The 19,059-nt window shown below is 40.9% G+C and overlaps 1 protein-coding gene across 2 annotated transcripts in view; it reads right to left on the reverse strand.

Moving 5' to 3' along the window:
* Nucleotides 1-7,175: 7,175 nt before the first annotated feature.
* APH1B (aph-1 homolog B, gamma-secretase subunit) overlaps nt 7,176-19,059 on the reverse strand; it is a 43,888-nt gene continuing 32,004 nt past the window's right edge. For both annotated transcript variants that reach the window (XM_027553805.1, XM_027553806.1), the window contains one exon: nt 7,176-10,628. In XM_027553805.1, the coding sequence (XP_027409606.1) occupies nt 10,461-10,628 (168 nt within the window). In that variant the 3' untranslated portion in view covers nt 7,176-10,460. The remainder of the gene's footprint in view (nt 10,629-19,059) is intronic.

The raw sequence follows: 19,059 nt of genomic DNA on the forward strand, positions 1-19,059 counted from the left end.
ATTTTTTTTCAATTTTATTTATTTGATTTTTAAAAAATCTTTTTGGCCATGCCATAAGGCATGGGGATCTTAATTCCCTGACCAGAGATCAAACCCACATCCCTGCATTGGAAGCGTGGAGTCTTAATCCACTGGACTGACAGGAAGTCCCCATGTATACTTTCTAATAAGGACAGCAAAAAAAATCACAGAAGTGCTTAGATTACGTTTTGGCTGATTCTGTAAATAATATCTACTCATTCTTTTAAAATATAACTATTTAATTATGTAGTAAAAAAAAAAAACCAAAAAACTGGCTGCACGCCAAAACACAGGGGATCTTAATTTGATCAGGGATCACACCTGTTCCCCCTGCATTGGAAGGCAAAGTCTTAACCACTGAACCTCCAGGGAAATCCCCTAATTATGTATAAAGCCAAAAAGTCCCCCATAATCTTAACTCTCGAAATAGTCATAGCTAACTTTTTTTTTTTTTTTTCCATTCCATGTGGTTTGTGGGATCTTAGTTCCCCAGCCAGGGATGGAACTCACGTCCTCAGGAGTGAGAGCACGGAGTTCTAAGCACTGGACCACCAGGAAATTTCCACCAAAAATTTAATTTTATCTTTCCACAATTAATTTGTTTGTGTGTTAAACATTCATTTTCAAATATTTAATAAACAGATCTCACCTGCTTTAACTATTGTATTCTTGGTATCTAGCATAATGTCTGGCATATTAAAATACTAAATGGAAAAATGGTTTATACCTTGCTTTTTGTTTTCTAGCATATTCCAAATATCCTCATTCTTTTTAAATGGCTGAAAAGTGTTCTGCAATTGGAGGCAAAGCTCTATTGACAGACAGACATTACAAATTCTTTACAGTTACAAGACTATTACAAGATGCTTATGTTCCTGGATATATTTCTGGAGGATCAATTCCTACAAAAGGAATTGCTGGCTCAAAAAATGCACATCTCATGGACTCTAGAAAGATGGTACTGATAAAACTATTTGAAGGGCAGCAATGGAGATGCAGACATAGAGAACAGATCTGTGAACATGGTCGGGGAAGGAGAGGGGAGGACAAATGAAGACAGTAGCATGGAAACACACACCAGCGTATGGAAAGCAGCCAACCAGTGGGACTTTGCTGTGTGACACAGGGAGCTCGGCCCGGTGCTCTGTGACAACCTATAGGGGTGGGATGGGGATGGGAGAGAGGTGCAAGGAGGAGGGGACATATGTATACCTGTGGCTAATTCTTATTGGTGTGTGGCAGAAACCAGCACAGTATTGTAAAGCAATTATTTTCCAATACAATTTTTTAAAGACAATAAACTCAACTAAACAATTTAAAAACACATCTCAAAATCTTATCAATATTTTATAAATATTGCTAAATTACCACCCAAAAGGATTGTACTGGTTTGTTTGCTGACAACAAACTGTTCCAACCTTATCCTCAACAGTTCTTTATTTTATTGAGATTGACATATAGCACTGTATAAACATAAGGTATATGGCATAACGACATGACTTACATACATCATGAAAATGATTATCACAATATGTTTAATGAACATCTATTATCTCATACAGATACAAAATTAAAGAAACTGAAAAAAAAATTGTGTGTGATGAGAACTCTTAGGATTTGCTCTCTTAACCTTCACATATAATGTATAGGAACGTTAATTATTGGAGAAGGAAATGGCAACCCACTCCAGAACTCTTGCCTGGAAAACTCCATAGACAGAGGAACCCGGAGGGCTACAGTCCATGACATCACAAGAGTCACACATGACTTAGCAACTAAAGGACCACCATCACCAATGTTATTTATCATGTTGTGCATCATATCCCTAGTAGTTATTTAACTTATAACTGAAAGTCATAGTAGTTTATGACTGCTTTATTCAATTTCCCCCTTCCCATACTCTCCACTCCTCATAACCATATATTTGATCTTTTTCCATTTGTTTGTATGTTTGTTTGTTTATTATTGTTTGTTTATTATCAAGTATAACTGACCTATAACACTATGCTAGTTCTTATGTTACATAATGTAGTGATTTGGTATTTCGGTATAATTCAAAATTATCACCACAATAAATCTAGTTACAAAGTGTCAGCATACAAAGGTACTACAGTTATTGACTGTATTTCTCACACTGTACGTTTCATACCCATGACTCATTTATTTTGCAACTGGAAGCTTGTCCCTCTTAAATCTCCCTCACCTCTTTCTTTTCTCTCCCCACCCCTTCCTCTAGTAACCACTTGTTTTGTTCTCTGTATCGATAACTGTTTGTTTTGTTTTTAAAATTTCACATATAAGTGAAATCATACAGTATTTGTCTTTCCTTGCTGACATTTCACAAAGTTTAATACCCTCATGTTGTTGAAAATGGCAAGATTTCATTCTTTCTATGGCTGAGTAATATTCCATATTTTATACACACACACACACACACACACACACACACATAAATATATTGGGCTTCCCTTGTGGCTCAGCTCATGAAGAATCCGCCTGCAATGCTGGAGACCTGGGTTCGATTCCCAGTTGGGAGGGTCCCCTGGAAAAGGGAAAGGCTACCCACTCCAGTATTCTGGCCTGGAGAATTCCATGGACTATATAAGTCCATGGGGTGCAAAGAGTCGGACACGACTGGGCGACTTCCACTTCATATAAATACATATAGCACGTCTTCTTTACCCATTCACCTATCGATAGGCACACTTGGACTGCTCCCGTATCTTGGCTATTATAAATGCTGCAATGAACACAGGGTGCATGTATTTTTTTTAATTAGTGTTTTTGTTTTCTTTGGATAAATACCAACAGGTGGAACTGCTGGATCATACAGTAGTCCTATTTTTAATTTTCTGAAGAACCTCCATACTGTTTTCCATAGTGACTAAATCAACTTACATTCCATCAGCAGTCCAGAGGCTTGCCTTTTCACTGCATCCTTGCCGTCACTTGTTATTTGCAGCCTTTCTGATGATACCAGCTGACAGGTGTGAGGTGATATCTCAGTGTAGTTTTGATTTGCACCCCCTGATGATTAGTGATGTGGAGCACCTTTTCACGAGCCTGTTGGCCAACTAAATGTCTTCTCTGGAAAAATGTCTTTTCAGATCCTCTGGTTGTTTAATTGGATTGTTTGCGGGTTTTCTTTTTTTTTTTTAATGTTGAGTTTTATGAGTTCCTTATATATTTTGTATTATTAACCCTTTATCAGATATATTATTTGCAAATATCTTCTCCCATTCAGTAAGTGGCCTTTTCATTTTGATGACAGTTTCTTCTGCTGTGCAAAAAGCTTTTCAGTTTGATATAGTCCCATTTATTTTTGCTTGTTTTCCTTGAGACATATTCAAAGAAAATATTACTGCCTTTGTTTTCTTCTAGAAGTTCTATGGTTTTATGTGTCTGTTTTTTATGCCAATACTATAATGTTTTGACAACAACAGCTTTATAACATAACTTTTCTGGTAGAATTCTTCAGTGAAGCCTTTTAGGAATTTCTTTATGTAAACTGGAAATTCAGAGTCTTTAATACACATAGGGCATTTCTGGTCAGCTCCAATACATAAAGAGCTTGAAAGCTGTCACTCCCACACTTAGAGTCATAAAATTCTAAAAGTGAAAATCAGTATTTTTCTCACCTTCATTAGAGAAGGTTAAGGGATGTAGGCTCACCAAAAAACTAAATCTTAAGATTTAGTCTTAAGATTGTAGGACATCTCCTCTTCCACATCAACCTTACTATCAACCAACAGGGCTCCAATACAAAAACAGTGGGTTACAGTTCAAAGATCTGCAAGACATGGACTTTGAGAAGGAGCACGTGGGAGAGCCCAGGTCAAGAGGGGAGACAAAAGCAGGAGCACTGGAAGGACCGAAAGCCTCTGGTCTCAGCACTGCAGCAAACACTAAACACTGCCCAACTCTTGCTCAGACGGACGCGAAACTTATATTAAAGGCCTATTTACTTCAGTTACCATTACCCAATCCATATGTCTAGCTTGCAATCAATAATTACAAGGCACATTAAGAGGTAAGAAAAAACACAGTCTATAGAGATATAGGGATATCCAGATTTTCTAGTCCTTCTTGAGTAAGTTTTTATTTAATTAAAAAAATTTTTTTCTTTAAATTTTGGATGCACAAGCTCTTCCTTGAGGCACGAGGACTTTCTCTAGTTTCAGAGCATGGCCTCGAGAGTACGCAGGCTCAGTAGTTGAGGGAGGCAGGCTTAGACACCCTGAGGCACATGGGATCTTAGTTCCCCAACCAGGGATCAAACCCAAGCCCCCTGTACTGGAAGGTGGATTCCCAACCACTGGACCACCAGGGAAGTCCCTTGAGTGAGCTTTATTAAAATGGAATTTGTCTACTTCATTTAAAATTTTAATTTATCACCTTTAAGTTCTTCATAATATTCCCTTTTTATTTAATAATGCAGATGCTGTGGTGATATCTTCACTTATTACTGATATTCATATTTTGTACCTTCTCTTTTCTCCTTATCAATCTGGACATAGTTTTACCAACTGTATTGATTTTCTCAAAGATTTTCATTTTATTGATTTCTCCACTGTTTTTCTGCTATCTGACTTACGCTATTCTTGTATGCTCTTCTCTTCTAATTTCCTTTCTTCTGCTTATTTTAGCTTTAGTTTGCTCCCCTGTCTCTAAAAACTTTTTTTGGCCTCTCACATGTGGGATCTTAGTTCCCTGACCAATGATCAAACCCACACTCCCTGCATTGGAAGTGCAGAGACTTAACCACTGGACTGCCAGGGAAGTCCTTCCTCTGTAAAAGTAAAAGTTTTCTAAAGTAAAAGTTTAAGTTCTTATTTTTAAATATTTTAACTGATCTAATATAACATTTAATGCTGAAAAGATCACATTGCATTCTCTCTTCAGAGACTCTACTTTGGCAATTATCTCCTCTACTACATCAATTTTTCCCTTTCCACTGAATCATCCCCATCTTCTTACAAACATGCTGTTACAGTACAATATTATAGAGAAAAAAGAAAAAAAAAAAAAAAAAACAGAAGAATGCCCTCTCCTGCTCCCACATCCTTCTCGGGCTATCATCCAATTCCCCTATTATAATTATATGGTTATCTGTACTCTACATGCTGTGGCTACTTCCTTATCTCCCAATCTCTATAATCCACTCCATTTAGGTATTCACCCCTACACCGAAACTACTTTTATCAAAGTCACCAGAAAATTTCATCTGTCCATATGCAAAGATCAATTCTTATTGTTAGTTAGAATTCTCATGTTAGTCATTCCTCAGCAGCATTTGACATACATCCCCCTAGCTCCCAGGCCACCATGCCCTCCTGGTTTTTCTTCTTTCCTCAGTGATCACCCCACCTCTACCTGTCAACTGGAGTGCACCCAGAGCTCAGCCCACAGTCCCACCTTTTCCTCTGATATACATCCATGACCCAGGTACCCTTCTTCATGTCTAAAACTTTAAGTATCATCTTATGTATTCAAGCTATTCGATATCATTTCCTAGTTTGTAGTGCGTTTTGTAGCTGCCTTATATATTCTCTAAAAACAATGATCCTCACCATCTTGTTCTTTTCTACCCTTTTAAAGTCTCTCTCTTACACACACCCACACAATAAAGTATCTGATACAATGTTCTGTGCATGGTGAGCCTTGATTAAACACTGCAGATTCCATCTTTAATTTTGCTCAAGCACAGAAAATATGTATAGATTTACTATTAGGTAGAAAGGCAATGGCAACCCACTCCAGTATTCTTGCCTGGAGAATCCCAGGGACAGGGGAGCCTGGTGGGCTGCTGTCTATGGGGTCGCACAGAGTCGGACATGACTGAGCGACTTAGCAGCAGCAGCAGAAACAGGATTTACAGTGACCCACACTTAAGCAACAAGCACCACCTACTAATTACTGAATATTAAAGCCAGGGCTCATAATCTACTGTCATCCCTTTAGAATGTGTCAAATCCCCAATTCTTCTATGGAGGCTGAGACCATAAGCCTGGAGTGGGTCCTTCACTCAGCATTTTCAATGAGGCAAAGGTAAAATACGTAGGTCTTTCCATGGGAGGTTTCTTATGTGTTGAGGCTGGTCACAGGGAAATCCCTGTTCCAACTAAATATCAAACAAATAATAATTAAACTAGAGCCAGAATTCCAGTGCAGAAGGAACAGAGAAATTGTACATGAATCTGGGCTGTCATCTGAGGAAAGCCTACCTTTTGTCTTACAAGTTATGGTTTTGTTACTATTTTTTAAATTATTTATGTATTTATCTGGCTGCGTCGGGTGTCAGTTACGGCACTTGAGATCTTCACTGCGGCGTGTGCGAGCTTTCCTTCTGGGGCACAGGCTCTTTTGATGCGAGGCACAGGCACTTCCAGGCGGTGCGCGGGCTTCTCTAGTTGCAGTGCTCAGGCTCAGTAATTGCAGCAGGCAGACTTAGTAGCTCCACAGCATGTGGGATCTTAGTTCCCTGACCAGGGATCAAACCTGCATCTCCTCCATTGGAAGGCAGATTCTTAACCACTGGACCACCAGGGAAGTTAGACCAGAATCCTTGGTTCCTGAGGATACTTCACCGAATAACACAGTTAACGTAAATGTGGAGCAGCCTCATTTTAAACCAGCATCACAGGGTATCGAATTTCAGGCCCTAACAACTCTCTGTGTAACCTGTCTGATGGTGGAGGCCAAGCCCAGCCCTTTAGCCACACTGACTCCACACCAAGGGAAGGAAAAACAAAAATGACTCTACAGGCTGCTCAGGGTCACTAGGAGAAACTAAATTATACTATCCTGGTCAACCAACTGCCATCTTTAGCCAGGATTCCATGATGGTTTATAAATTTACTATCTCACAATTACTTGGGAGATTTTTTCAAGGGCATTCAGGACCTTCGAGAATTCTCCTCCACTAGGTTTATGACACCTCAAGGAATTTGCCTGCACCAAACTGCTTTTGAACAAACAGAAATGAAATCAGCCTTTTGAATTTTAAATCAGAAAACAAAGATTTGTCTTTGAAAAGAATCTCAGAGTTGACCAGTTACAAACAACATACAATCAAATTTTATAAGAGGCAAAAATTGTAGTAACAGACACTGAAGGATACACTATTCCAAAGAAGAGGAAACATGAGAAACAAGTCGTGACAATCTTTTTATTGTTTACTGAAAAATACAAGTATGGAAAGAGTCTATTGCATTGTGTACTGAAGTAAGGTCTGATACTGCAAGTATATACAACATAACAGTATAACTTATATAAAATGATACATATAGAACACAGAGACAGTGCCCAGCCCTCTAAACACTAAAAGTTAATGGGATGAAGCAAAGTCTTATATTAAATCAGAAATGTAAACACTGCAATCATATACAAAGTGCTCTAAGAGAAGAACTCTGAAACTTTTTTGTTGTGACAGCCGTCTACCTGGAGTTGGGAATGGTTGGGCCTTAGGAAAACGAAGTCAGCAAAAAGCTGACACTCTCAAGGAGTTCTTCCCAAGAAGCCGGCTGCTGACACCTGAGACAAGCTGCCATTCTGGCTTCTCTGGAGCCCTCAGGCCCACTCTGACCATTAATCCATGTCTTAGGGCTAGTGTGAGGCCAGCGAAGAGGATCAGGTAAGAAGACACTTCCATCATGACTGCTTGTCCTGCACCAACTCTATGCAATAAGAATACCTAGCATTTTTGACCCGTAACTGCCACTCCCAGGAAAAAATGAAATGTGCTTGAGAAGAAAAATACTAACGTTGGGAACAAAAGCCATCTTCTATACAATCTGCAGATACCATTCATTCCTTTCAGCCATGTTTTCACTAAGGTTTGCAAAGAGGCTGCTACTATTCTATTGCCAGTCACACAGGCCACGATCAAGGGTAACAAAACGTCTCCAGTTACAACCACTAACTCAAATGAGTTAAAAAAAAAAATTATTAGAGAACCATAAGCGATCTCAATGATTCACACGGCAACAGAGTCAAGTGCTGCAACAACATTCACATTCCATGGTCAACTTTAACTACAGCCTCACTTCCCTCCAAACTGAGAAAGCTCTGTGTGGAGGAGAACATACAAGATTACCACCATCGCCTCCTCTCCAAACACTATTAGGGCTCAGAAAGTTCCTTAGAGGTAACAAATGCAAAAAAAGAGAAAAGATAAAAAGAAAGCACATCTCAATATATACATACAACAGAGGAAGGCTGCTCTCCCTCTGGGCTTCCTTGGCATCAGGCAGAGCAAGGCTATTTGCAATAACTGTGCCTAAGCTGACTATGGCAACACTCACAAGAGAAATAAGGAGCTACCAAGTTCCTTTATTCATAGGTAAGCATGGATTACTAAATAATTACTAAATAATTTCCTGAATTAAAAAGACAGTCTGACCATCAAAGAAAATTTTCTTCCTGCCTGAGATGCATTTATAAATGAGATTTCACAATATCCCAGATTCTTAATATTGAACTATTAATGCACAGAAGACATCCTCAGAGCTCAAGTATGAGTAATATCAATATTCTCAGATATTTATACACTTTAAAGATCAGCAAATATTTTACCAGGTTATCCATTCAAGAGATTTGTAAATCAACCGTCATAACCAACTGTATCTTTTTCTTATTCTGTTCATCAAAGAACACCATGTTCCAATAGGAATGAAGCCCAGTTCAATGGGTATATAATTCCCTTCAATTCTGCACAGCAGATTTCACTATTCAGTCTCTATGTCCTTGACTCTTCCATAACTCACCTAGTCTAAAGAAAATCTTGTATAAAGGTGGAAAATTGCAAACCCCAGCAAAAACAATGGTGTCAGTGCTGAAATACACTTTAGGGGAATAACTATAATTGCTTACGAAACTGTTTATAGTTTTGCCAGAAATCCTACTGCTCCTGAATCCCCAGATTGAAAAATTCAAATAATTTAAACATAAGAGGGGATTTCACTGATAAAGATCTAGTTCACGTGTAAGGTTCTGGTTCTTAGAATGATGTGTGACTACCCCAAAATACTGGCTGCATTTCCATTTTAAACATATCTGTTAAATTCTTGTCAAATTCTCCCATCTGTCACCTCACTGGTGAACCCTTTCATTTCCTGCTTCTATTTCTTTTGGCTGTTCTATTGCACATATGGGATTCACTGAGGTTCTCTCTTTAATGTGTACGGAATTTCCATTTCATACCAACAGCTCCCTAAAAGTCATCAAAAGGGAACAACTTCTAGCTTAGTAAAGGCACAATTCCTCTTTATAGAGGAAACCAAAAAAGAGTCGTTTGGAAGCTGAACAAACATCTTAGATACGCCTATAAAGGGAATGCCCTATCTGCCAACAATAATCCAGAGACATTTACAAGATCTAAAGAGTACATGGACTATGTTAAAAGCGTGAATTTGGCAAATTTAAGACATATTCCTAATTTTCCACTACACTATTTGGGGGGAATGTGCCAGTTAGTATCACAGGAGCAAATTAGAAGGGTCAACACTGCTCTACTGGCTTGCTCTCCTCCTGCTTTTAGTAAACTTCTGCCAGCTCCAGTGAAGCCTGTCCCAGGGTACATCACTCAGCAACCTGCAGAGCTGCTCAGAGATAGAACAAACGACTTCAGGTCAAGTAGTCCAGCAGTGAGCACTCAGCTGGTAAACACTGCCCCGGGGCAGAGCCCATGAAGAGCCTTAAGCCCAGGACCTACAGAAGTTGCACAAAATTCTTGGTTTTATATCATCTTCCCAGGAAGTTGGAAATTGGGTTTTAGTTAAAGAAATGGAACCTATGCTCTAAAACAATGTGATGCTTCAAAAAAGCAAAATCGAGATTGGAAACAGTAGAGAAAAATACAGTCTATTCGTCATAGCTTACTTTGGCTAAATGATCATAGTGTCAGTGCAATGTATTATTGTATTTGAAGCACAGCCTCCACGTTCTCATAAAACAGGGTACCAGTGAAGTACATGAAAACAGTTCATAGAGATGATAGCCCTTTAGCCTTCTGTGACTTCAGAACTCGAAAGACACAGGCTAACCAGGATTTATATTCAGATACTCGCTCAGTGCAGGCTGAGTTAAGAGACAGCAAAACATCTGATTTTTATTCACCTACAGTGTTCTCAGGAAGTTCCTATTTGGGCAGCAATGGTTCTCAACCTGGCTGTGCATCAGTGTCATCTAGAAAGCTTTAAAGAATTACCAAGTGCTCAGCCCAGAGATCAGTATTCTTTGTTTCCCCAGGAAGTTCTAACATGCGCCGGCTGCACCAGAGATGTATCCCTTTCAGAAAGATGTTGCATGAAAGCCGAATCGTGTCTAAATAGTTTGGTTTCTTCTAAATTCCACCAGGAAAAGGGATGTTTAGAAAAAGGCACAGTTGTGCTTCCTCTAATGAGGCAGCTTACTGTTTGAGAAGTGCTGGTTCTCGGAGGTTATCTGGCACGCTGGTTGAAGAGGAGGAAGTCCTTGTCTTGGCAGAGCAGGCAGAGTTTCAGGCTTCGGCAGCTGCCTCCAGAAACAAAGAAGGCCCAGACGCCCATGAGCACCATGATGATATATGCCAACACCAGATTTAATCCGTAATGAGGACTGATTAAGGTCTGCAGAGGGAAAATAAAAGCAACCTTATTAAATATGTGGAATAACCTAAGATAATGGAAAATATGAAATACTTTCAATAGTGGAGGTGTGTTTCACCAAACATCTGATGTATGTCATGGGCCCACAGACACACAGGAATTAACCTGGTCAGCAGACACTAGCCCATAAACCTGTGCTTTGCTGTATTCAAAGGGCAACCCTAGAAGGTAATCAGAAGCCAGACCTAATGAAATACCCAATAGAAAACAGATGTTATATAACCAGGGTCCAGTTTATAATCATTTTTCTGTTAACTAGCTCTGAGAATTGAGAAACTTAAGACAAGTCTGTGTTGAAAGTGAAAGTGTTAGTGGCTCAGCTGTGTCCAACTCTTTGTGACCCCATGGACTACAGCCTGCCAGGCTCCTCTGTCCATGGAATTTTCCAGACAACAATACTGGAGTGGACTGTCATCCCTTCTCCAGGGACCTTTCCGACCCTGGGTCTCCTGCATTGCAGGTGGATTCTTTACCATCTGAGCCACCCTCTCTAATCAAGGGAACAAGAGGGAACAGCATCTCTTTTTCAGCTGCACAACTGCTGAGGGTTCCAAAAGTTCATTTAAAAACCACTGATGAGGTCCCACAAGGTACCAGTGAAGACCACAGAGCCTATCCTAACAGAGCTTATGGCAGTAAGGGAGACAGGCAATGAGTGAAGAAACAAGTAACTAATCACAGGACATCCTTGGTGGCCCAGTGGTTAAAATCTGCCTTCTAATGCAGAGGACATGGGTTCGATCACTGATCAGGGAACTAAGATCTCACACGCCGGGAGACAACTAAGCCTACACGCCACAACTAGAGAGCCTGCACACTGCAATGAAGACCCAGTGCAGCCAAAGTAATAAATAATAAAAAAAATAAATACTTACACATTGTGATAAATGCCAGGACAGAATAACTACAACTGAGACGGTGCTAGTAAAGGTTAAGAACAAAGTGATCCACTCAAGGTGGACAAGGAAGGCGTTGAGAAAACGGCATTTACTCTGAGACTTACAAGAGGAGGTGTAAGCCAGCCTGGTTTAGACTAAGGGAGGGAACCCAAGCAGGGCAAAGAGTTTGGTGCAGCTGAGGATCTGAGAATCACTATAAATGATGTGTAAGTATGGAGAGAAAGCACAGAGATAGGAGAGGAAGGCAGGGGCCAGATAGGCATGTCGGTGCTAAGTGTGAATTTTACCCTCAGAACAATGAAGGGGTGCAGAAGGATGTTAGGTCAAGGAGCTGAACAATTTTAGATTTTTAAACTGCAGAGAATGCATTCGAGGAGGCAATGGTGAAAGCAGGGAGAACAGTTAAGACGACTCCTCACCGAATGAGTGGAGTACAGGATAGTGGCTTAGTCCAGGGTGGTGGTGGTAGAGATGGAGGGAGTGGGTGACAGGACTTGACTCGCTGATGGATGCAATGTGAGAAACAGAGAGCCCAGGGGTGACTTCCATGGTTCTGGCTTTAAGGAAATAGCGATAGTAATGAGCTAGGCAAGACTTGAGGAAGACCGAGTTTAAAAAACTTGGGCAAAGACTAAGCTAGGAGTGATAGGTGGGAACCAAGTCCAAAGAGGACATACTAAGAGTGGGCTGGCTCTGAGATTTCAAAAAGCGGGTGTCAGGGGACTTCCCTGGTGGTCCAGTGGTTAAGAGTCCATACTTTCAATACAGAGGCACAGGTTCAATCCCTGGTTGGGGAACTAAGATCCCAAATGCTGTAATGAATGGTCAAAAACAAACAAACAAACAAACAGATGTCAGGTAAGCAGTTAGGTTTATGAGTATGAGGCTCTGAGGAGAGGCCTGGGCTAAAAAGAGAAATACAGAAGCACAGTTCATAAACGGGCTTAAAGCCACGGCTATGAATGCGATTACCCACAGAGTTCCTGTAGAGAGAAGGGAAAAACGAAGTCAAACTCCAGTCCTGAGAACAATTATAAAGTATTTGTGCTGTTCAGTATTGCAGGAGCAAATAAAAGCACCAACACCACCCCACTGGCTTGACTCATACTGAAAAAGAGTTAGCCAGGCATCTGAGAAGAGCAAGGAGTGGGGTGAGAGGGAACCAGGACAGCGCGATGCAGAAGCCAAAAGAGGAAATGTTACAAAGAGGGGGCGGCCAACTCCTCCTAAAGGCTGATGAGATGGAGGAAAAAAAAAAACAAAAAACCCAGCATCCTTTAGATATGGAGTGATGGAGGTCCTTTTTGATCTTGAAACATGCAGTCTTAGAAGAGTGGTTGGACAGAAGCCAGAATGCCTACTAGGAACATGACAGAAATTTCGCTGTGATGCAGACTAGGGAAAACAAGTCACGGCTAGAAAGAACTGGCAATAATGAAGAGTTTTATTTAAGATACATCTAGGGACTTTACTGGTGGCTCCCAGTGGCTAAGACTCTGCACTCCCAAAGCAGGGGGCCTGGCTTCGACCACTGGTCAGGGAACTAGATTCCACATGCTACAGCAAAGACCTGGTGCGGCCAAATAAAACAAAAGCAAGCCCCAAACCCAGACACGTCTATGTGCCGGTGAAGAGACGGTAAGGCTGGTGATGGAGGACAGAAGAAGTGAGGTCGCAAAGAATTAGGTCTGGAGCTCAAACAAGGGGCTGGCCTTTGACAGGAGAAGGAATACTTTCTCTGCTCGACCAAGATAAGGTGGAGAAATGGGTTCTTTTTAAGAAAGAAGAGGCTCTGATTGGGTCAGTTTGTCACCACACACCTCTGCCCAGCGAGGTTTCGGGGGAGTGCTCCCCAGCACCTCAGCATCCTCACCCTCGCTCTGCCTGCACATTCTCTTGCGCGAAACCCCCGAAACCTTCCTACCTGCTCTGGCCAGGGTCACAGGGCTGATTCTGCAGACAGCACCTTGTGCACAAAGAGCGCTTTTCTCAGGAAGCATGTGTGGGCATGGCAGGCACTGAGCCCTTCAGGTTCTCCTTCAGATTCTTAAGGATAATTCTATTCCTCAAATCTGCTGAGTTTTAACACACTTTGTAGGGTGCTAAGCTACTTTGGCCACCTCATGCAAAGAGTTGACTTATTGGAAAAGACTCTGATGCTGGGAGGGATTGGGGGCAGGAGGAAAAGGAGACGACAGAGGATGAGATGGCTGGATGGCATCACCGACTCGATGGACGTGAGTTTGAGTGAACTCTGGGAGTTGGTGATGGACAGGGAGGCCTGGCGTGCTGCGATTCATGGGGTCACAGAGAGTCAGACACGACTGAGCGACTGAACTGAACTGAAGCTACTTTCCATCTTTTAGCTTGTTTCTTTAATAAAATTATCTCTTTTAAACAATTACAGAAACAATACGTGATTATTGTAGAAAATTAAAATGTACAAATGAGTAAAACAAATTTTAAAACTTGAAATTCAGATAGGCTAATTTTACACAACATTCAACATTAAGAGAATGTAAAGACAAACCACACTGTAGGAGAAGTTATTTATAATGCATATATCTAATAACAGAGAAGGAAATGGCAACCCATTCCACTGTTCTTGCCTGGAGAATCCCATGGACAGAGGAGCCTGGCAGCCTACAGTCCATGGGGTCACAAAGAGTTGGACATGACTGAAGTGAGTAGACAGGCATATCTAATAAAAGCCTCTTTTAGAGAATACCAAAAAAGAACCTAAAAAAAAAAAAAAGACAGACGACCAGTAGAATGATGGGTAAAAGATGTGAACAGGCACATCCCAAGAGAATTATCCAAATGGCTGATAAACATAGGAAGACACGCTCAACTTCATTCACCATCACGAAAATAAAAATGAAAACCAAAATGGGACACCACTACACATCCAGTGCTAGATAAGGGTGACAATAAAGAATGCAATCCTAAGTGCTGATGAAGAGGTGGAGAAAATACAACTCATAAATCAATGGTGGAGTGTAAGTTGATACAACCTCTCTGAAAAAGTGAGTGGTATGAACAATCGACATATGTACACCACATGACAAGGAATTCTACCCCAGGTATACATCCAGAAGAAATGTGCATACATTTTTACCAAGAGATACACACTAGAATGCTCAAAGCAGTACTGTTCACAATGGCTAAAACCTGGAGACAGCATAAATGCCTCTCTGTTGTGGAATGGATAAATGACGGTATAGTCATTCCGTAGAACACTATTCTGCAAAGAAACAGCAATCAAGAGCTATAAACTAATTAATTTCCCAAGCAAAGATTGAGTGAAAGGAGTCAGACACAAGAGCAAACACTGTACTGTTCTGTTTAATAAATACCAAAAGGCAGGGCAAGCTATCGAGTCAGAAGTCAGGACCGTGGTTATCCCTGGAGGGGTGTGGGGGGTGGGGAGCAGTGAAGTAGCACCAGGAAGCTCATGGCAGCAGATGTTTTAGCTTTCATTTGGGTTTGAGTGACATTGGTGTGTTCACACTGGGAAAATTCATCAAGATGCACACACTGGACTTGGGTGGTCTAGTGGTTAAGACTCTGCGCTTCCAATGCAGGGGGCGTGGGTTTGATCCATGGTTGGGGAAATAAGATCCCACATGCTGCTCAGTGAAGCCCAAAGATTAGGAAAAAAAAAAAAAAGATGTACACTTTTGATTCATATACTTTACTGTACATGTGCTGTATTCATAAAACTTAAAACTTTTTCTGAAATCTGTCATTCAGAGACAACTATTGTTAACATTTTGGTATGTAATCTTTCAAATTTTCTGGGTTCTTTTCAATCATCAGAGAGAATAATATAAACTTTTCAATATTCAACAATAGTTACTGGCCATCTCCTATGTGCCAGGGATTCAGGATACAAAGATTGACAAGATCCCATCCTTGATGATCAAACCCTAATTGGAGACGTAGATGTAAAAGCTGTATCAAATAAAATAATGCTGGCCAGGGAGAAGGGTTATAACACAGCTATAAAAAGGGGCTAGGATAGTGCTTTCAGAAATGTGCACCTTTTCCAGGAAGGCCTCACATGAAATGAACAGTTTTCTAAGCTGACCTAGGTTAGGGGGGAGACCCATCACTGCAGATATTACAGCATGAACAACCTGTGAGCCACACTGGGTCAGTTCAGATAGAGTGTATGATATGAACTATGGGGAGCAGCAAGAGCTAAGTTTAGCACCAGTAAGATTCAGTAACAGGCTTATGTCAAACGAAGAGGTCTGGGTTTTATTCCACTGGCCTCTGCTACAACCCATCACTCTCTCTTCCTTAATACACTTAGCTTCAGGACACCTGACTCCTGGTTCTCTTCCTACATCACTAAGTTGCTCCTTCTCAGTCTCCGCAGCTGGGTTCTGCTCTTGCCCCAGCCTCAAGGTTGGAATGCCCCAGGGCTTAGTCCTCTGGCCTCTTCTCTCGTCTGCTTAGACTCACTCCCGGTAATGACCTTTTTAAGCTTGGATTTCTCTCCCAAACTCCAGACTTTTTCATCCAGATACCCACCTTGGATGTCCAACAGGCACCTCCAAGGTACCAGGACCAAAGAGGACTCCTGCTCTCCCTCACAAGCTTCTCCATCCCAGCTGATGGCAACTCCATCCTTTGAGTTGCCCAGGCTCAAAATTTTGAAGATGTCCTTGGCTCCTCTTTCTCTCCCTAGCGTTATTCAGTCTGTCAGGAAACAGCTGTTAGCTCTACTATCAGAAACATGTCCTGAATCTGAACATTTCTCATTGTCTCCATTGCTATCTCACCCAAGGTGTCCCCATCCTTCTCTTGATGATTTAATTTCTTCCCCTGTTACAGTCTACTCTGAAAACAGCAGTCAAAGTGAGCCTTTTAAAATGTGATTCAAATCAAGTCCCTGTACCCAACACACTACAATGAATCCATTTCACTAAGGCTAAAAGCCCAAGCCTTGCATTATCTAGATATGGTTCCCATTTCCAACCATGACTTCCATCCCCAATTTCAAATCTGTGACAGTATCTCCTACTAACTTCCCCTGGCTCATGGTTCTGGCCACTCTCGCTTCCATAAACGTGCCAAGCATGTTAAGTCTTAGGACTTTGCCACTAGCTGTTCAGTCTGTCATGTTCCTTCTCCAGACAGCCACATCACCAACTTCACTTCTTTGCTTAAATGTCACATTCACAATGAAGCTGACTTTGAACTACCTAGTTTGAAAATTCAACATCCCCAGCCCCTACAATCTAGAATCTTTTTTTTTAAATTACTTATTTTGGCTGTACTGGGTCTTAGTTGTATGATGTGAGATCTAGTTCTCTGACCAGGAATCGAATCCAAGTCCCCTACAATGGGAGCAAAGAGTCTTCCCCACTGGACCACCAGGGAGGTCCCTTGAGCCCTTTGAACCCACTCTACTTTCCCTTTTTTCTCACAGCACCAATCAATTTCTAACATATTTCGTTTTATTATGTCTATTGCTTATTGTCTCTCTATCCACTAGATGGTAAAGGCACAGTTTTTTTTTTTTTTTTTTCTGTAAATTGTTTTGCTCATCTAGAACAGTGTCTGTAATACAGAAGGCACTATTTGCTGAATGAATGAATGGTGGACTGGATCCATAAGAAGGACATTGGCTTTTTCTTGCTATTTCCTTTCTGACTATTAAAGTATATACAGTAGAAACTTTGGAACATGTTGAAAATCATAAAGAATAAAAGAACCCATCCAGAGATGAAAACTGTTAATACTTTAATGCATTCTCTCTCCAATTATTTTTCCATGAAGATTTGACTTTACATAGTTGTCATCATTGGAGAAGGACATGGCAACCCACTCCAGTATTCTTGCCTAGAGAATCCCATGGACAGAGGAGCCTGGTGGGCTGCCATCTATGGGGTCGCACAGAGTCAGACACAACTGAGGCGACTTAGCATGCATGCATGCATTGGAGAAGGAAATGGCAACCCACACCAGTATTCTTGCCTGGAGAATCCCAGAGATGGAGGGGCCTGGTGGGCTGCCGTCTGTGGGGTCGCACAGAGTCAGACACAACTGAGGCGACTTAGCAGCAGCAGCAGCTGCCATCATATTAAGGGTAACTTTAGTATGACTGAAATGTTTTAGGTAGGGAAGGCAAGAAGACTGTTCTTTAGATGGGTGAGAGAGCAGAGTCCAGTATAAGAAAACTTGATATGAACTCTAAATGGATGGAGAGGAAAGAAACATGAAGCAGGACACCATCAGAAGGAACTTTTGAATACTTTAGGTGAGAAATGATGACGGTCTAGACGAGGCAATGGCTGGGATCATTCTAAGTATATGACAAGTTATGATTAAAATCAGACCAAAGCATTAAACAGTGCTTTAAAAATACACCTAGTCAAGTATCCTTTTCAACTTTCTTTTGAAAACTGGCATTTTAATACCAGTGAGGAGGGATTAAGATGGGTACTCTTTGGGAGGGGGTTTCACATTTTTTTGGCCATGTGGCATGTGGGTGGGATCTTAGTTCCCTAACCAGGGGTCAAACCTGAGCCCCCTGCATTGGAAACTTGGAGTCTTAACCACTGGACAGCCAGGGAAGTCCCAGGCACTCTTGATATTAATCAGAATGATTAACAATAGTACAACCCTTTTGGAGAGAATTTTAGCAATCTGCCTCAAGGGCTTTAATATATATATATATATATATATATATATATATTTTTTTTTTTAGATTTTAATATTAAAAGCTTTTTTTGATGTGGACCATTTTTGAGGTTTTTATTGAATTTGTTACAATATTGTTCCTTTTATATATTTTGGTTTTTTGGCCTCCAGCCATGTGGGATCTTAACTCCCGATCAGAGGATCAGAGATTGAACTGGCATCCCGTGCATTGGAAGTCAAAGTCTTAATTACTGGACCATCAAGAAAGTTCCCGATTTTAATATTTATTATGCCATTTTTCTGGGCGACAGCGATGAACTGTCTTGTCCTAACAAAATTAGCATAGTTATAGTTCTTCCCAAAAGTAAAGTATTTAGAGGAAGAAAATCCTTTTTCTAATTTGCACGAAAGTGACATATTAAATTTTTTTTGGATAAAATTTTATTAAAAATCTAGAAAGTGAGTTCTTGTATATAATGCTTTCTAACACAGATTAAATTATCTCTTTAAAAATTAATTTATTTATTTGTGATGGTACTAGGTCTTCATTACTGCACTCGAGCTTTCTCTAGTTGTGAAGATCAGGGACTACTATTCGTGGCGGTGCACAGGTTTCTCACTGCGGTGGCTTCTCTTGTTGCAGAGCAAGGGTTCTAGGTACGCGGGCTTCAGCAGTTGTGGCTTGCAGGCCCTACAGCAGGGCTCAGTAATTGTGCACAGGCTTTAGTTGCTCTTGGCATGCAGAATCTTTCCAGACCAGAGATCGAACCTGTGTCCCCTGCATTGGCAGACAGGTTCGTATCCACTGTTGCTGCTGCTAAGTTGCTTCAGTCATGTCC

This window comes from Bos indicus x Bos taurus, chromosome 10 (genome assembly GCF_003369695.1).
Source record: "Bos indicus x Bos taurus breed Angus x Brahman F1 hybrid chromosome 10, Bos_hybrid_MaternalHap_v2.0, whole genome shotgun sequence".
Taxonomy (NCBI): domain Eukaryota; kingdom Metazoa; phylum Chordata; class Mammalia; order Artiodactyla; family Bovidae; genus Bos; species Bos indicus x Bos taurus.